Genomic DNA, 13626 nt, shown 5'->3' on the forward strand with positions numbered 1-13626 from the left:
GAACAAAGAGAGGGTGTATGGGACGTGGGGCCAGTTCAGGTGAACGCCGGGCGGGTCCTCCGAGAAGCAAACTCCCCGCGGTGGTTCCCGAGAGCTGGTGACTCCCACCAGCGCATCCACCAATGGCGCAATAGCGTCCGCCCCGCGCGGTTGCCAGGGAAACAGCAGGCGGAGCCGCGCAGGCGCATAGCGCTGGGGGGGCGGGGAGCACGCCTGCAGACTGCGCAGGCGTAGCGTCTCCGTTGCTAGGTTCCGCCTCGCGCGTCTCGCTGGGTGGCCAGAGTGAAGTTCCCGAGCCTCCTAAAGGAAGGCTCTGGAATCCCCCTTCTTGGAGACTGTAGGCATTCCCTTCCTACCGCCTTTCCCGTCCCGAAGTCAGAGGATATCCCCACTCCCAGTCCCTCCCTCGGAAGCACCTTCCCCCAGCCCCTCTGGTGGTGCCCCGACCCTGAAGCCAACCGAGCATCAGAGGACGACAGAAGAGCTTCCCAGCAGGCGAGGCAAAGAGGAAAAGTAGCCAACATGTCGAACGCGTAAGTGAGGGGCTGCCTGGCTGCAGCCGCGGAGTGGGCTTCTTCAGACAAAAAGATAGCTTGCTCTGCTTCTTTTCCTTTTCTTTTCTCCTACACCCCTTCTTTTTGCACTTTTAGCAAATAAAGATACACCTCAGCACAGACTGTCAGCTTTTGCGGACAGGGCATGCCTTTCCGTCAGATGCTCCAACTCCCCTCGTGCTCCCCCTCCTCCAGTAGAGAAGAGCTCTTCCAGGCGCAGTGCTTACTTTACGCCCACTGAGCCCTTGTGAACTTATTTTTGAGGAAGCGCTGCCTGCGTTCAGTTCATCATCTGCTTTTATCTTAATCTTTCCCAGCAATGTTCACTGCTTTGTGAAAACACCCTGGACCCTATATTTAAGTTAAGAAAGATCTTGAGGAGGCGTTATTGTACCACTTCGCTTTCCAGCAAGAAACCCCAGTTCAAGAGGCAGTGGCCGCAGAGTCTTCACCCAGCGTTGTGCCAGTTACAGAGCAGCAGCCCAGCAGTTATTGCATGATGGTCATCTCAAACACCTGTTACCGTGCTGACTCTCAGAGCTGTTAATATTATTATTTCCATTTTACAGTTGAGGACTCGGGCATATAGAGGCTAAGGAGTTCGTATACAGCAGGAACATGATTCCAAAAGCACTGCAACTCCTGCCTGATTTCTAGCTCTCAGTAATCATGTTTTCCAGGTCAGAAAAGAAAAGCAGTGAGGCTGAGACTGAGGGCTTGCAGAGTTTCGTGGTTGGGGAGATAGGCAGTTCATTTTCGGAGATGCTGAGTTTGAGATGCCTGTTGGACATCCAGGGAGCATAAGTAGGCAGCTGACTTGAGTTCAGACCAGAGGTCTGTGTATGAAAGATAAACTCTACAGCTGTTGATGTAGACAATTTTTATGAGATAGGAGATGAGTGTAGACAGAAGAGAGAGCAGTTTCAGGGACTCAGACTTGGCCATCTAATGGCAAGAGGTGGAGGAGGAGAGACCAGCAGAGGAGTTAACAGGCATGATTGTTGAGGAAGAAACGCAACTGTGGAGCCCTGGAAGCCAGGAGGAAGATAAATGTAAAGTTTCTCGAAGGAGGGAGTAGCAGACTGTCAGAGGCTGCCGAGACAGGCCAGAAGAAAGCTGAGAACTGGCCAGAGGTTAGCAGTATGGAGTCCCGTGATCGCCGTGGGTGAGAGGGAGTAGAAAGATGGACTCAAGTGAGTGTAGGAGAGAGGAAGAGGGAGAAACTGTAGATGGTGCAGGGCTGGGTTGTGAAAGGCGTTTTGCTGCAGCTGGTGGCAGGGGAGATGGGGCCCGGAGACAGATTTAAAGATAGGAAACAATAGCCTGTTTGTTTGTTAAAGGGAATGGCCAGCGTAAAGGAAGTGGGGTGAAATGGGAGGAGGAAGGAGAAGTGGGGTGACGTCCTTGCTAGCAAGGGCACTGCCCCAGCATGCAGAGAGAGGAGCTGAGCTCCTTTATTGCAGGAAGACGAGAAGGCAGAAAGCTGAGCACCGAAGAATTGATGCTTTTGAACTGTGGAGTTGGAGAAGACTCTTGAGAGTCCCTTGGACTGCAAGGAGATCCAGCCAGTCCATCCTAAAGGAAATCAGTCCTGAATATTCATTGGAAGGACTGATGCTGAAGCTGAAACTCCAATCCTTTGGCCACCTGATGGGAAGAACTGACTCATTGGAAAAGACCCTGATGCTGGGAAAGATTGAAGGCAGGAGGAGAAGGGGATGGCAGAGGATGAGATGGCTGGATGGCATCACCGACTCGATGGACATGAGTTTGAGTGAACTCCGGGAGCTGGTGATGGACAGGGAGGCCTGGTGTGCTTCAGTCCATGGGGTCGCAAAGAGTAGGACACGACTGAGCGGCTGAACTGAACTGAGAAGGCAGGGTAGAGGCTGTCAGTAAAGATTCCGTTTGGAGGGTAGGTGTCCTGGTGGGGCGTGGAAAAATGATGCAGATGGTAGATACGGTGACATTGAAGGGCTGTGGGCAGCACCATTGGATGAAGCGCGTTTCAGGATTAGAGAGTGGGAAGGAGTGAAGGAGAATGGTCTGGAAATTGAGCCAGGAGCAAAGACTTGGCCCTCTTCCCCGCCACGGTCAGAGGGCTCTGAGACAGAGGAGGGCCACAGGAAAGGCTGTGTCCTTTAGTAAGGCCAAGCCTCCCTTGCCCTGGAGAAGGGAGTGGCTACCCACTCCAGTATTCTTGCTGGAAGAATTCCGTGGCCGGAGGAGCCCGGCAGACTACAGTCCATGGGGTGGCAAAGAGTCAGACGAGACTGAGTGAGTAACACTTTCACTTTCTTTCACTTCAGGCAAGAACACTAAGGAACATTCCAGAAAGAGTAAACAACTAGATAGGAAAGTTGGAAAAATTTAAAAGCGTATCATGTATAAAATAACTGAAAGTTCCCATTTTGCAAAATGTGGATTTTTCCACCCCAGCACGTGGTGTGTCTGAATATTCGAGTCTTTTTCTTCCCTCCCCCCAGCCCAGGCACCTCACGGTCCCCCAGTCATAGGGAAACTGCCCAGCTGCAGAAATAACAGTCTGGTCTCTCTCAGCCGTCATATTCAGTCTTTCGCACCCACGATCCTCCTGACCTCAGTATGTGTAACATTTCTAGGTCATATGCTGAAGTCTGAAACCAATCAAGTACTTAAAAAAAAACTATAAGTGGTCCCATGAATAAAATACTGCCTTTTCTTTACAAGGCGCATTTAAGATTTCAAGAACACTTTCACATCTGTTATCCCACTCCTCGGTAATCCTGTGGGGTGTCCAGGGCAGGTGTCATTATCCAGATTTGCCACTTGAGGAAGTGAAGACACGAGGTTAAGTGAGCCACCCGAGACCAACTACTTCGGGAGACGGGTTCTGCTTTTAAACTCAGAGCACTCACACATTTAAAAACTGCCATGCCATACCCCAGAGAAATAAGAACACAGGTCCACAGCACAGCTTGTACAGGGATGCTCAGAGCAGCATCACTCCCCAGACCCAAACAGCAGAAACTCTTCGTGTGTCCCTGAACTGATGAGCAGATAAACAGAATGTGGGATATACCGGCAATGGAACGTTATTGGTCAATATACCGAAATGAGGTGACGATACCCACCACAGCACAGTGGGCCCTGGAAACATTGCGCTGAGTGGGAGGAGCTGATCAGCCAGGCCCACCTGTTGTTATATGATTCCACTTAGGTGAAACGTCCAGAAGAGGCTGCTAAACAGAGACAGATTAGATGAGCGGTTGCCAGGGGCCTGGGAGGATGGGGGATAATGGCAAATAGGGAGTGACTGCTCACAGGCACGGGGGCTTCTGTTCAGAGTGACAAAAATGGTCTGAAATCAGAGGTGGTGAAGGGTGCACAACCCCGTGGATGAAGGCCACTGGTCTCTGCACTTTCAGAGGGTGAATCTGTGGTCTGTGACTTCCTTCTCAGTAACGAGCTCAGTAGTTACATCTCCTGTCCTCTGCCTTGTTTCAGGTCGTCTTCCTGGGCACTGGCTCAGGGGAAGGATGCTGAGACTTTGAGCTCAAGGCAGGGTGGGGTCAGGCTGGACTGGGGCTGCAAGGGAAGTGGGGCTACACAGGATGGGGGTCCAGGGAGTGGTAGGGTTGGAGCCAGCAGGGAAGGGGCAGCAGGGAAACCGGAACACTGAAGCCAGTCTCCGCGGGAAGCAGTAAGGATGTCGGGTTGCATGCTCTCACAGCCATTGATGCTTAATAGTTCCCTGTCAGTCAACAAGCTTGCCTGGTCTCGTCAACAAGGGTTCCCTGAAAAACAGCAGATGAGGAAGAAAGAGGGTGGAGCCCAACTGCCGGGACTTGGAAGGATCAAGCCCCCAGGAAGGTCTTTGGCCAGAAGTTCCAGATAGGAGTCGGTTCTGCTCTGGCCCTTTAGAGAGTCCTCCTCTGTGACCCTGGGTAATGTCAAAGATCTCAAGAAAATCAGAGATACCAAGGGAACGTTTCATGCAAAGACGGGCACATAAAGGACAGAAATAGTAAGGACCTAATGGAAGCCAATGAGATTAAGAAAAGTGGCAGGAATACACAGAAGAACTGTGCAAAAAAGATCTTCATGACCCAGCTAACCACGATGGTGTGGTCACTCACCTAGGGCCAGACATCCTGGAGTGTGAAGGCAAGTGGGCCTTAGGAAGCATCACTACAAACAAAGCTAGTGGAGGTGATGGAATTCCAGCTGAGCGATTTCAAATCCTAAAGGATGATGCTGTGAAAGTGCTGCACTCAGTGTGCCAGCAAATTTGAAAAGCTCAGCAGTGGCCACAGGGCTGGAAAAGGTCAGTTTTCATTTCAATCCCAAAGAATGTTTCAGCCACTGCACAGTTGCCTCATTTCACGTGCTAGCAAGGTTATGCTCAGAATCCTTCAAGCTAGGCTTCAGCAGTATGTGAACCAAGAACTTCCATATGTATAAGCTGGATTTAGAAAAGGCAGAGGAACTAGAGATCAAATTGCCAACATCTGTTGGATCACAGAGAAAGCAAAAGAATTCCAGAAAAACATCTACTTCTGCTTCATTGACTATGCTAAAGCCTGTGACTATGTGGATCACAACAAACTGGAAAATTTTTTAAAAGATGGGAATACTAGACCATGAGAAACCTGTATGCAGGTCAAGAACCAACAGTTAGAACTGGACATGGAACAACAAACTGGTTCCAAATTGGGAAAGGAGTACAACAAGGCTGAATATCGCTTCATTGCAAATAGAAGGGGAAAAAGTGGAAGCAGTGACAGATTTTATTCTCTTGGGCTCCAAAATCACTGCCGGCAGTGACTGCAGCCATGAAATTAGAAGATGCTTGCTCCTTGGAAAAAAAGCTATGATAAACCTAGACAGCGTATTAAAAAGCAGAGACATCACTTTGCTGACAAAGGTCCGTCTAGTCAGAGCTGTGGTTTTTTCCAGTAGTCATGTACGGATGTGAGAGCCGGACCATAAAGAAGTCTGAGCACCAAAGAATTGATGCTTTTGAAATGTGGTGTTGGAGAAGACTCTTGAGAGTCCTTTGTACTGCAAGGAGATCCAACCAGTCCATTCTAAAGGAGATCAGTCCTGAATATTCACTGAAAGGACTGATGCTGAAGCTGAAGTTCCCATACTTTGGCCACCTGATGCAAAGAGCCAACTGATTAGAAAAGACCCTGATGCTGGGAAAGATTGAGGGCAGGGGGAAAAGGGGATGACAGAGGAGGAGATGGTTAGATAGCATCACTGACTCAGTGGACATGAATTTGAGCAAGCTCTGGGGTAGTGGAGAACTTTCAGAGGAGCCTGGTGTGCTGCAGTCCATGAGGTCACAAAGAGTTGGACACGACTTAGCGACTAAACAGCAACAAGCCAATGAGTGCACTGAATTAGGGCAGCAAGACTTCCCGGGCTGGGTCTGCCCCAAAGCAGAACCTAGGCGTGAAGTTCTAAATGCGTCCCATCCATTCATCTGGCTGCTGTTGCCCCTGGAGGAGGCCTCCTCTACCCAAGATCCCTTGTTATGATGGGCGTGGGTCTTTATGGGATTCAGGTCGCCCCCTGCACCCTGTGAAGACAGCCTCCACAGCCTCCATGGGTGGCGGGACAGACGTTAACGCTTGCTGGCACGGTAAATGCTTTGAATTCTGATAAATGCCCTTTATCTTTTATTATCAACTCCACCCCTGTATTTAGAAATTATGACTGGATTTATTTATAGAGCCTTGCGGATATTGTTAGCAAATTCTTGGTAATATTAAATCTGCCTGTCAGTCTCAAGAGTCTGCTTTCTTTGTATCTTGGGTCTCCAGACAGGAACTGAGAGACTGCCTTCTGCGGGATCCAGCCTTCTGCAGCTCGCATTCCAGAATTTTCTTCAGCTACATCTCGTGTGGCTTTTGCCAAATGTATTCTTGAATGTTTAGTGTTCTTAATCAGGACTGTGAATGGAGTTTCATTTTTCATATATTTTCCCTGCGTTTAGTTTGGAGGGCTTTTTCTATGCCTTGCAACTTTGCTATACTAATTGACTTCTTACTTTTTGTTACTGATTTCCATGGATTTTGCAATGGTGTCATTTACAAGCAGTTTTTAACATCTTTTATATTCACCCCTTTTCTATATGCTTCATGCTTTTCTTTAACTCGTATTATGTAGCTTTCTAGTGTTTTTCTACCAAAAATATTTTTGGTTTCTGGTTTTCAGCATTTTGAAGAGGGTTATCATCATCTGTTCTCTGGGGCGTGTAGACAGCATTCTTCATCAGGCATTTGCCATAAATTAAATTTATAGAGCACCTCCTTGACATCTGTGGAAATAATCCACAGCTTTTACTGTCCTGTGCGGCATTTTGTTCAGCTTTCCCCCACGTTGAACTCTTGTGAATTCCCCGGGTGACCCCTCCTTGATCAGCGGGAACAATTTGCTTTTGATCTGATGCTGTGTTTTGTTTGCTAAGTAGAATTTCAGATCTGAGTTCCAAACAAAATTAGCCTGTCATTTTCTTCTGTAATGTTGTCCTGCCAGGTCTAGGCCCTGAGCCTTATTTAGTCCACACAATGAGCGAATTTTCTGTTTTGGGGGAACATGTGTTAAGTCTCTTGGCCTGTGGGGCCTGCGTCACCTGTTGGGCCAGCGAAAGCCTTGGGTGTCCTGCCCCTTCTCAGATGTTGGAAGTCTGGGCTTCGGAAAAACCAAGAACCTGGTCAGCTTCTTTGTGTCTGTTTGTCATGCAAACAGTAAGACAGCCCGAGCTGAGTGGAATTCTCACTTTCTGATAGTAGCTTTTTGTTGTTATAATAAAGTTGTCTAGCTGAGTGCTGTTTCACTAGCAGAATTTTTTTTAAATATGGCCAAGTTTGGAGAAATCTAGTACTTGAACCAGAGATTGTGGAGTGGCAGGGGCTGTATTCAGCCACCAAACTCAGTGGGGTGCTGGGAGGGAGGAGGAGTTCAGTTGTGTGTGTGTGTGTGTGTGTGTGTGTGTGGTATGCTGGGTCTTCATTGCTGCACGAGAGCTTTCTCTATTTGCAGAGAGCAAGGGCTACTCTTCATTGCAGTGCTCAGGCTTCTCACTGTGGTGGATTCCTCTTGTTCTGGAGTACAGTCTCTAGGTTGCTCAGGCTTCAGCTGTGGCCCACAGGTTTAGCTGCTTCACGGCATGTGGGATCTTCCTGGACTAGGGATTGAACCCGTCTCCTGCATTGGCAGGTGGATTCTTAAACACTGAGCCACCAGGGAAGCCCAAAAGTTCAGTTTTTAACTGTACATCTTTGTTTTCTTGTGGTGTCCAGCACACCTCGGTCCTCCAGGGTTTGTCCTGACAAACTAGAGTCTATTAGGTTTCAGAGCCTGAATTCTGGAGCCAGGCTGAAAATCCTACATTCAGATTAGACAACTCTGGGCAGTAGCTTCTCTGTGCCTCGATTTTCTCATCTGTAAATTGGAATAATAATAACAATCGCCTCATAGGGTCTAGATGATTTGTGAGTTAATATATGTAAAGTACTTAGAACAGTGACTGACGTGATGTAAATATGAGCCGTTACCATCATCTTCATTTGAACCTAAACGAGTTTTCACATCAAGAGAAGCTTTTCATTTGGGGCCAGGAAGATGATAATCTCCTGTCTCTGCTCCAAGCATAGGAAAAAGAAACAGCAGAAACTAGTATAACACTGTAAGTCAAAAATACGTGAAAAAAATAAAATTTTAAAGAATAGAAATGAGCATAGCAACAGTAGCAGATTTAAGTTGCTTTCTTGTTTTACAAGCACTCATGTGTCAGTAGATTTAGAAATTAAACAGAAGTCCCGCCTATTGAGGTTGTGGTAAGACGATTATTTCCATATTTATCTTTCTCTATAAAGAATGTTGCTTTGTTCTTAGATTATTTCAAGTCCTCCAAATTAACAGAGCAAATGTTTGTTTTGAATTTAAGGTGATTTATTGAGAGAGCGGAGGTCGCTCAGTAGAGTCTAGTACTAAAAATGAAGAAACAACACAGTACTTAATTTTGAAAAATGTTCAGAGTATATTAAATAACTTAGCATGACATCTAGTTAGTAAATGTTAATCATTTGTATGTTTATTTAGAAATTTTGATCAATAAAACAAAAACAAATTACAAAAAAGAAACATTTTAAGTGTTACTTTCATTTATCTGAAACTTTTATTTTTTAAATTTTACTTTTAAACTTATATTAATTTCAGGCAGGTGGACGTGGAAATCCTGTTTCTTACCTGTTGTCTCAGCAGATGTTGTGGTTAGGCATCTCGTTGCGGGGGGGCATCTTTTATTTTGAGTGGAGATGGAGGTGGCGGCATGGGTTGGACTGTGGGTTCAGCTCACAACTGTGCAGACCGGGGTTCAGGCGCTGACCTCTCCTCTGAAGGGCAGACCCTACCTCCCACCCCGGTGGAGAGATGGGAGCCGCCCTGCCCCATGGATGCTGCGAGGATGGCACGCGGCTCGGAACTGGGCCAGCGGCTGTGGTTTCAGGGTGCGATGCTCGCACGTTCTTACCCACGGGAGGGAGAGGAGCTTGCGGAGGAAGGGCAGATGGTGGAAGAGAGTTCCGGAGGGCACGCCTAGGGATGACCTCAGGCAGGAGGTGAGGGGCTCCCCATTCAACAAGGTGGGTTGCCCAGCATATGTATCTCCACCTCCTCCCATGACGGCCTCTGAAAAGGCAGTACGGGCTGTAAACACACAAGGGCCACGAGAACGCTTGACCAGAGATGCAGGATGGTGTCAGGGGATGGAAAGCAGATGTGGATGAAAGGGAGGGCTGGGGTAGAGACTGTGACCTGCAGGCCAGCAGAGGTGGGTGATCAGCAGTCGGCAGGACCCTGGGAAAGTTGTTCAGAGGTGGGGGGACTGGTCACAGATAGGCAGAAAGGCATTTCCACCCCAGAGAACAGGGGCCAAGCTGCTCCCATCCTGGTGGCCGAGGCCAGTGCAGGTGACCTGGACCCGGGACGGGATGCAGAACACAGGTGGGTGCGGGCACAAGAGTCTGGGCTGACCCAGGACAGGCCATGAGAGCCTGCAGCCTCCTGGACCCACGAGCTTCTCAGGCAGGTGTTTGGAGCCGCCCTCACTGGCGCGTTCCTGGGAAGACCTTACAGAGAGAGATGGACATTGGCGGGTTTTACCCTCTTCCCAGGGAGACAGCCAGGATCTTGCCCACCCCTTTCCCCCAGGTTAGGCCTGCTGGTTATAAGAAGTCCCTTCCCACACACAGTCAACTTCCACTTAGCTTTTCAGAACTGGATCTTAGATATAAAATGAGAGCCAAAAATTGCCCAAATTCTGAAAGAAAACAAGTCTCTTCCATGAGTGTATTGGTCAGAGTCCTGGCAGGGATAGGAGGGCATGCTCAGTGGAAATGGGGGATGGGGGTGGGGGGCGAATAGGGGGCCGGGTGACAGAAGTGTGGGCTGAATCTTGGGAAAACAGCAAGAGATTGGGGGAGGGGTGACCACCACCCTACACCTTTGGTAGATGAAGGGGACAATGGAGGGAAGACTCTTCCATCTAACCCTCCCGCTCCTCAGCACCCCTGGCTGAACCCCTCACTGACTCAGGCAAGGGTGAGGAGCCAGCCTCCCAGGCCGGCTGGTAACTCAGTTAATTCCAACTGAGCCATGTCATTCTTCAGCTCCAGGATGCGGTGATGGGTCAAGTTGGAATTAACTGAGGAGGCGTGCAGCCGAGGAGGCTGAGGAGTGGGAGAGTTAGACGGAAGGGTCTCCCCTCCACTGAAAGGCTTTTCAAACTGTTTATTTTTGATAATAATAGCTGTAGTCATATCCAAAACTCACATGCACAACAAAAGGGAACATATGTGGTCTAAAGAACATTGCAACCACATGCGGTGTTCTCAGCTCACATTTATGGTATGTTACTTTTGTTACACAAGATGCCCAGTATCTGTGCCTTGCAAAGTAATTTCTGCTTCCTGAACTGTCTGCTCTGTCTTCCCTCAGAATGTATAATAAGATGTGGCATCAAACCCAAGAAGCCCTCAATGCTTTGCTTGATAAAGAATCTCAGAAGATGGTGGAACCACAAAGGAATCAAGTGTTCATCTTCCAGATGTTAGCCACCTTCTACATAAAATACGTGCAGATCTTCAGAAACCTGGAGAACGTCTATGACCAGATAGTCCACCCACAAAAACGCATTCTGATCCGAAAAATCCTGGATGCAGTGATGGGTCGCATCCTGGAGCTGAAGAATGAGATGGTTGAGTTGGAATTAACTGAGTTCCATTACTTTGATGATATCTTACAGGATCTAAAGTTGGCGCCTGTAAGTACTTAATTTTTTTTTTCATATTAGTTTCTTTTTGTTGTAAATAAGATATGTAGGCCTGTAACCAATAACCTACAGACTTTCTAGGCATATTGACTGGTTGTATGTTGTATTGAAAGTTGAAGCATAGCCCTTCAATGAGACTTTACTGCCGTGGACAAGGATGGGTTCGTTCAGCTTTTGGTTCAGATGAATTGTTGCACCGTCCTGGGGTCTACTGAACACTGGGATTGTTGTGGTCTTACTTGTCACTGTGGTATCTGCCCGAGCCAGTTGGAAGAATGGCGTAGGACAACCCTTTCACAAATAACCCCCCCCGTTTCCAACAGCAACACTACCTCTTCTGTTTCCAGAAGACGTCTCTCTCTAGCCTTTGCCTTCCCTCATCTTCTTGATGAGCAGCCCCTTGGTTGCTGGTTCCTAATTCCCAGAAATATGCATCTCCCCCTTTGCTTTGGGTCAGTGGTGACTCAGATCCTTTAGTAACACTTCTACCGTTTTGATCATTGACCTTGGAATGGGAAACATTCATCTGACCTCCACTAATAGGATGAGATGGTTGGATGGCATCACCAGCTCAATAGACATGACTTTGAGCAAACTCTGGGAGGTGGTCACAGACAGGGAAGCCTGGCGTGCTGCAGTCCCTGGGGTCGCAAAGAGTTGGACACAGTGTAGTGACTAAGCAATAGTTTGAAAAAGCTGTACACAAATGAAGAACAGGAGTTTATATTAGTGTATAGAAACAAGTTTTCTAATAAAGCAAATTCATTTTGTAAATGATTTTTGCAATGGGGTAATTAAGGTAAAAATAAAACCAAATTATTTTTTTTAATTATAACCATTTACATACAAATGGTCGATGTGCTGATGTTAAATTATTAGATTTAATTCAAAGAGCTCTATAGCTCAATTCTTTGCTATCCGAATTTAAATTATTATTTTAGGTAGGCTCAGATAGGATTATATTTCTTAAAAGAAAATTCCTCAAGCTATCATTAGTTCCTTGAGGCCTAATTGATATGGATTACTGGAATTTTGCAATCAGGATCAAAATGAGATATGTTATACTTTGCCCTTTCGACTTTATTTGCGCCTCCCTGATGGGGACAAGCTGTCTTCACACCGCTGGCTTCCTCACCTTGTAAGGGAGGGCGGGTGGTCGAGTGAGTCTCTGATGCCCTGGTCCTGACTGTAGGATTCACATGGATTTGGGCCCTGGAATTGTGACCAAAGTGCTCTTTCGTTTCTCCTTTCTCTTCTCTAGCAACAGTTGGATATCCCCATACCCAAGTATTTTTTGAGGGAGAAGTTGGAAGTCATAAAAGGAAGAGAGAAAATCCTTTCTCAGATATTAGCAGAAAGTGGATCAGGTGTGTCTGCAAAGGTCTGTACATCACTTTGATAAACTTCATCCCGTAACCCTCCTTTTCTGCTGCTCCTCACTGTGGGGGAAACGACTATTCTCAGTGCGAGGACAGCAGCACCCGTCCCTCATGTTTTTCAATCAGTAAGGCATTGCATAACTTTTCGGTGTGTTCTTGACAAGTCGTAGCCACTCCTGTCCAAGACCTTAGCGATCAAAACACGGTCTTGGTTAAATCAGAAGCTCTGAGATTGAGCAGAGGATCGACTCAGTCTCACGTTTCGTCTCAGTCACCCAGCCTATGGTCCGAAGCTGAATGTTGCTCATGTGAGTAATTAAGGACTGAATAACTAGGAGCCATAAACCACGCTTCCTGAAAATGCTGATTGACCTCCTGCAACTTCACGTTGAGGGAGACTTCCCAGGGGGTCCAGTGGTTAGGACTTTGCCTTCCAATTAAGGGGGTGCAAGACCCATCCCTGGTTGGGGAGCTAAGATTCCACATGCCTCATGGCCAAAAACCCAAAAGATTTTAAAAAAAGAAGTAGCAATGTTATAACATATTCAGTAACGACTTCAACAATGGTCCACATCTAAAAAAATAAATCTTAAAAAGTGACTTCAAGTTGAGTGGCACTTAGATCACCTGGAGTAGACTCTGTCTGGGGAAAGGGGGAAACGCACAGACCCCCTGGACGGCCCCGGGCAGAGCCCAGCGGGAGCTCTAGCCGCTCTCCTCCCCTGTCCCCCGGGACGCCCGCAGCTGCAGCCTCTGCCCGTTACAGTAGCTGTCTTGGCTTTCACTCTCTCTGCCTTCTCGTGGATTCTGCGTCTATTTTCCTGCAGCCTCCTGGCGGGCAGCTCTTTTCACAGGGCACTGCCATCGCAACTTGACGCGTTCCAGTGCCCCTCCCTGCCTCCAGAGTGATGCCTCCCGCCCCTAGGCTGGTCTTCCCGGCCTAAGCATTAAGGCGACAGCAGACCATCCACCCAGGGACGGTGCAGGGTGACGGGGCATCGTTAGTAGCCGTGCTGAGACTGTGGCTACAGCCTCGGTACACAGGGGAAAATGACTCCCGTGGCCTTCAGACAGGTATGCCCCAGGGGGCATTGCCAGCCTGTGCTGCGCCACGGTGTTAAGGAAGATTCCAGGTGCCCCGGGATGGCAGTAGGGAGGGAGCAGCGCGTGCCCTGTCTGCCTGCCATGGGGCACAGGTCGGGTCCTGCTCTGAGTGAGCACACACCGAGCCCCGAGCCGCCTGTTGTTTTGCACGGGCGGCTTCACACTGCACCCCAGCCATACATGCCGGCCAGTCAGGTGGCCTTCCTGCAGAACCTTTTGTGGCACAGTGTCCCTGCAGACACCTCGCCTGACCCGCCTCACTCAG

The 13626-nt window shown here is 48.2% G+C and overlaps 1 protein-coding gene across 1 annotated transcript in view; it reads left to right on the forward strand.

The window, feature by feature from the left end:
• The first annotated feature begins 283 nt into the window (after positions 1-283).
• DRC11 (dynein regulatory complex subunit 11) overlaps positions 284-13626 on the forward strand; it is a 175038-nt gene continuing 161695 nt past the window's right edge. Inside the window, exons 1-3 of the mRNA XM_055403644.2 lie at positions 284-533; positions 10545-10869; positions 12140-12259. Of these exons, the coding sequence (XP_055259619.2) occupies positions 523-533; positions 10545-10869; positions 12140-12259 (456 nt within the window). The 5' untranslated portion in view covers positions 284-522. The remainder of the gene's footprint in view (positions 534-10544; positions 10870-12139; positions 12260-13626) is intronic.

This window comes from Moschus berezovskii, chromosome 4 (assembly GCF_049115385.1).
Source record: "Moschus berezovskii isolate FMDL1 chromosome 4, NW_MosBer_1.0, whole genome shotgun sequence".
Taxonomy (NCBI): Eukaryota; Metazoa; Chordata; class Mammalia; order Artiodactyla; family Moschidae; genus Moschus; species Moschus berezovskii.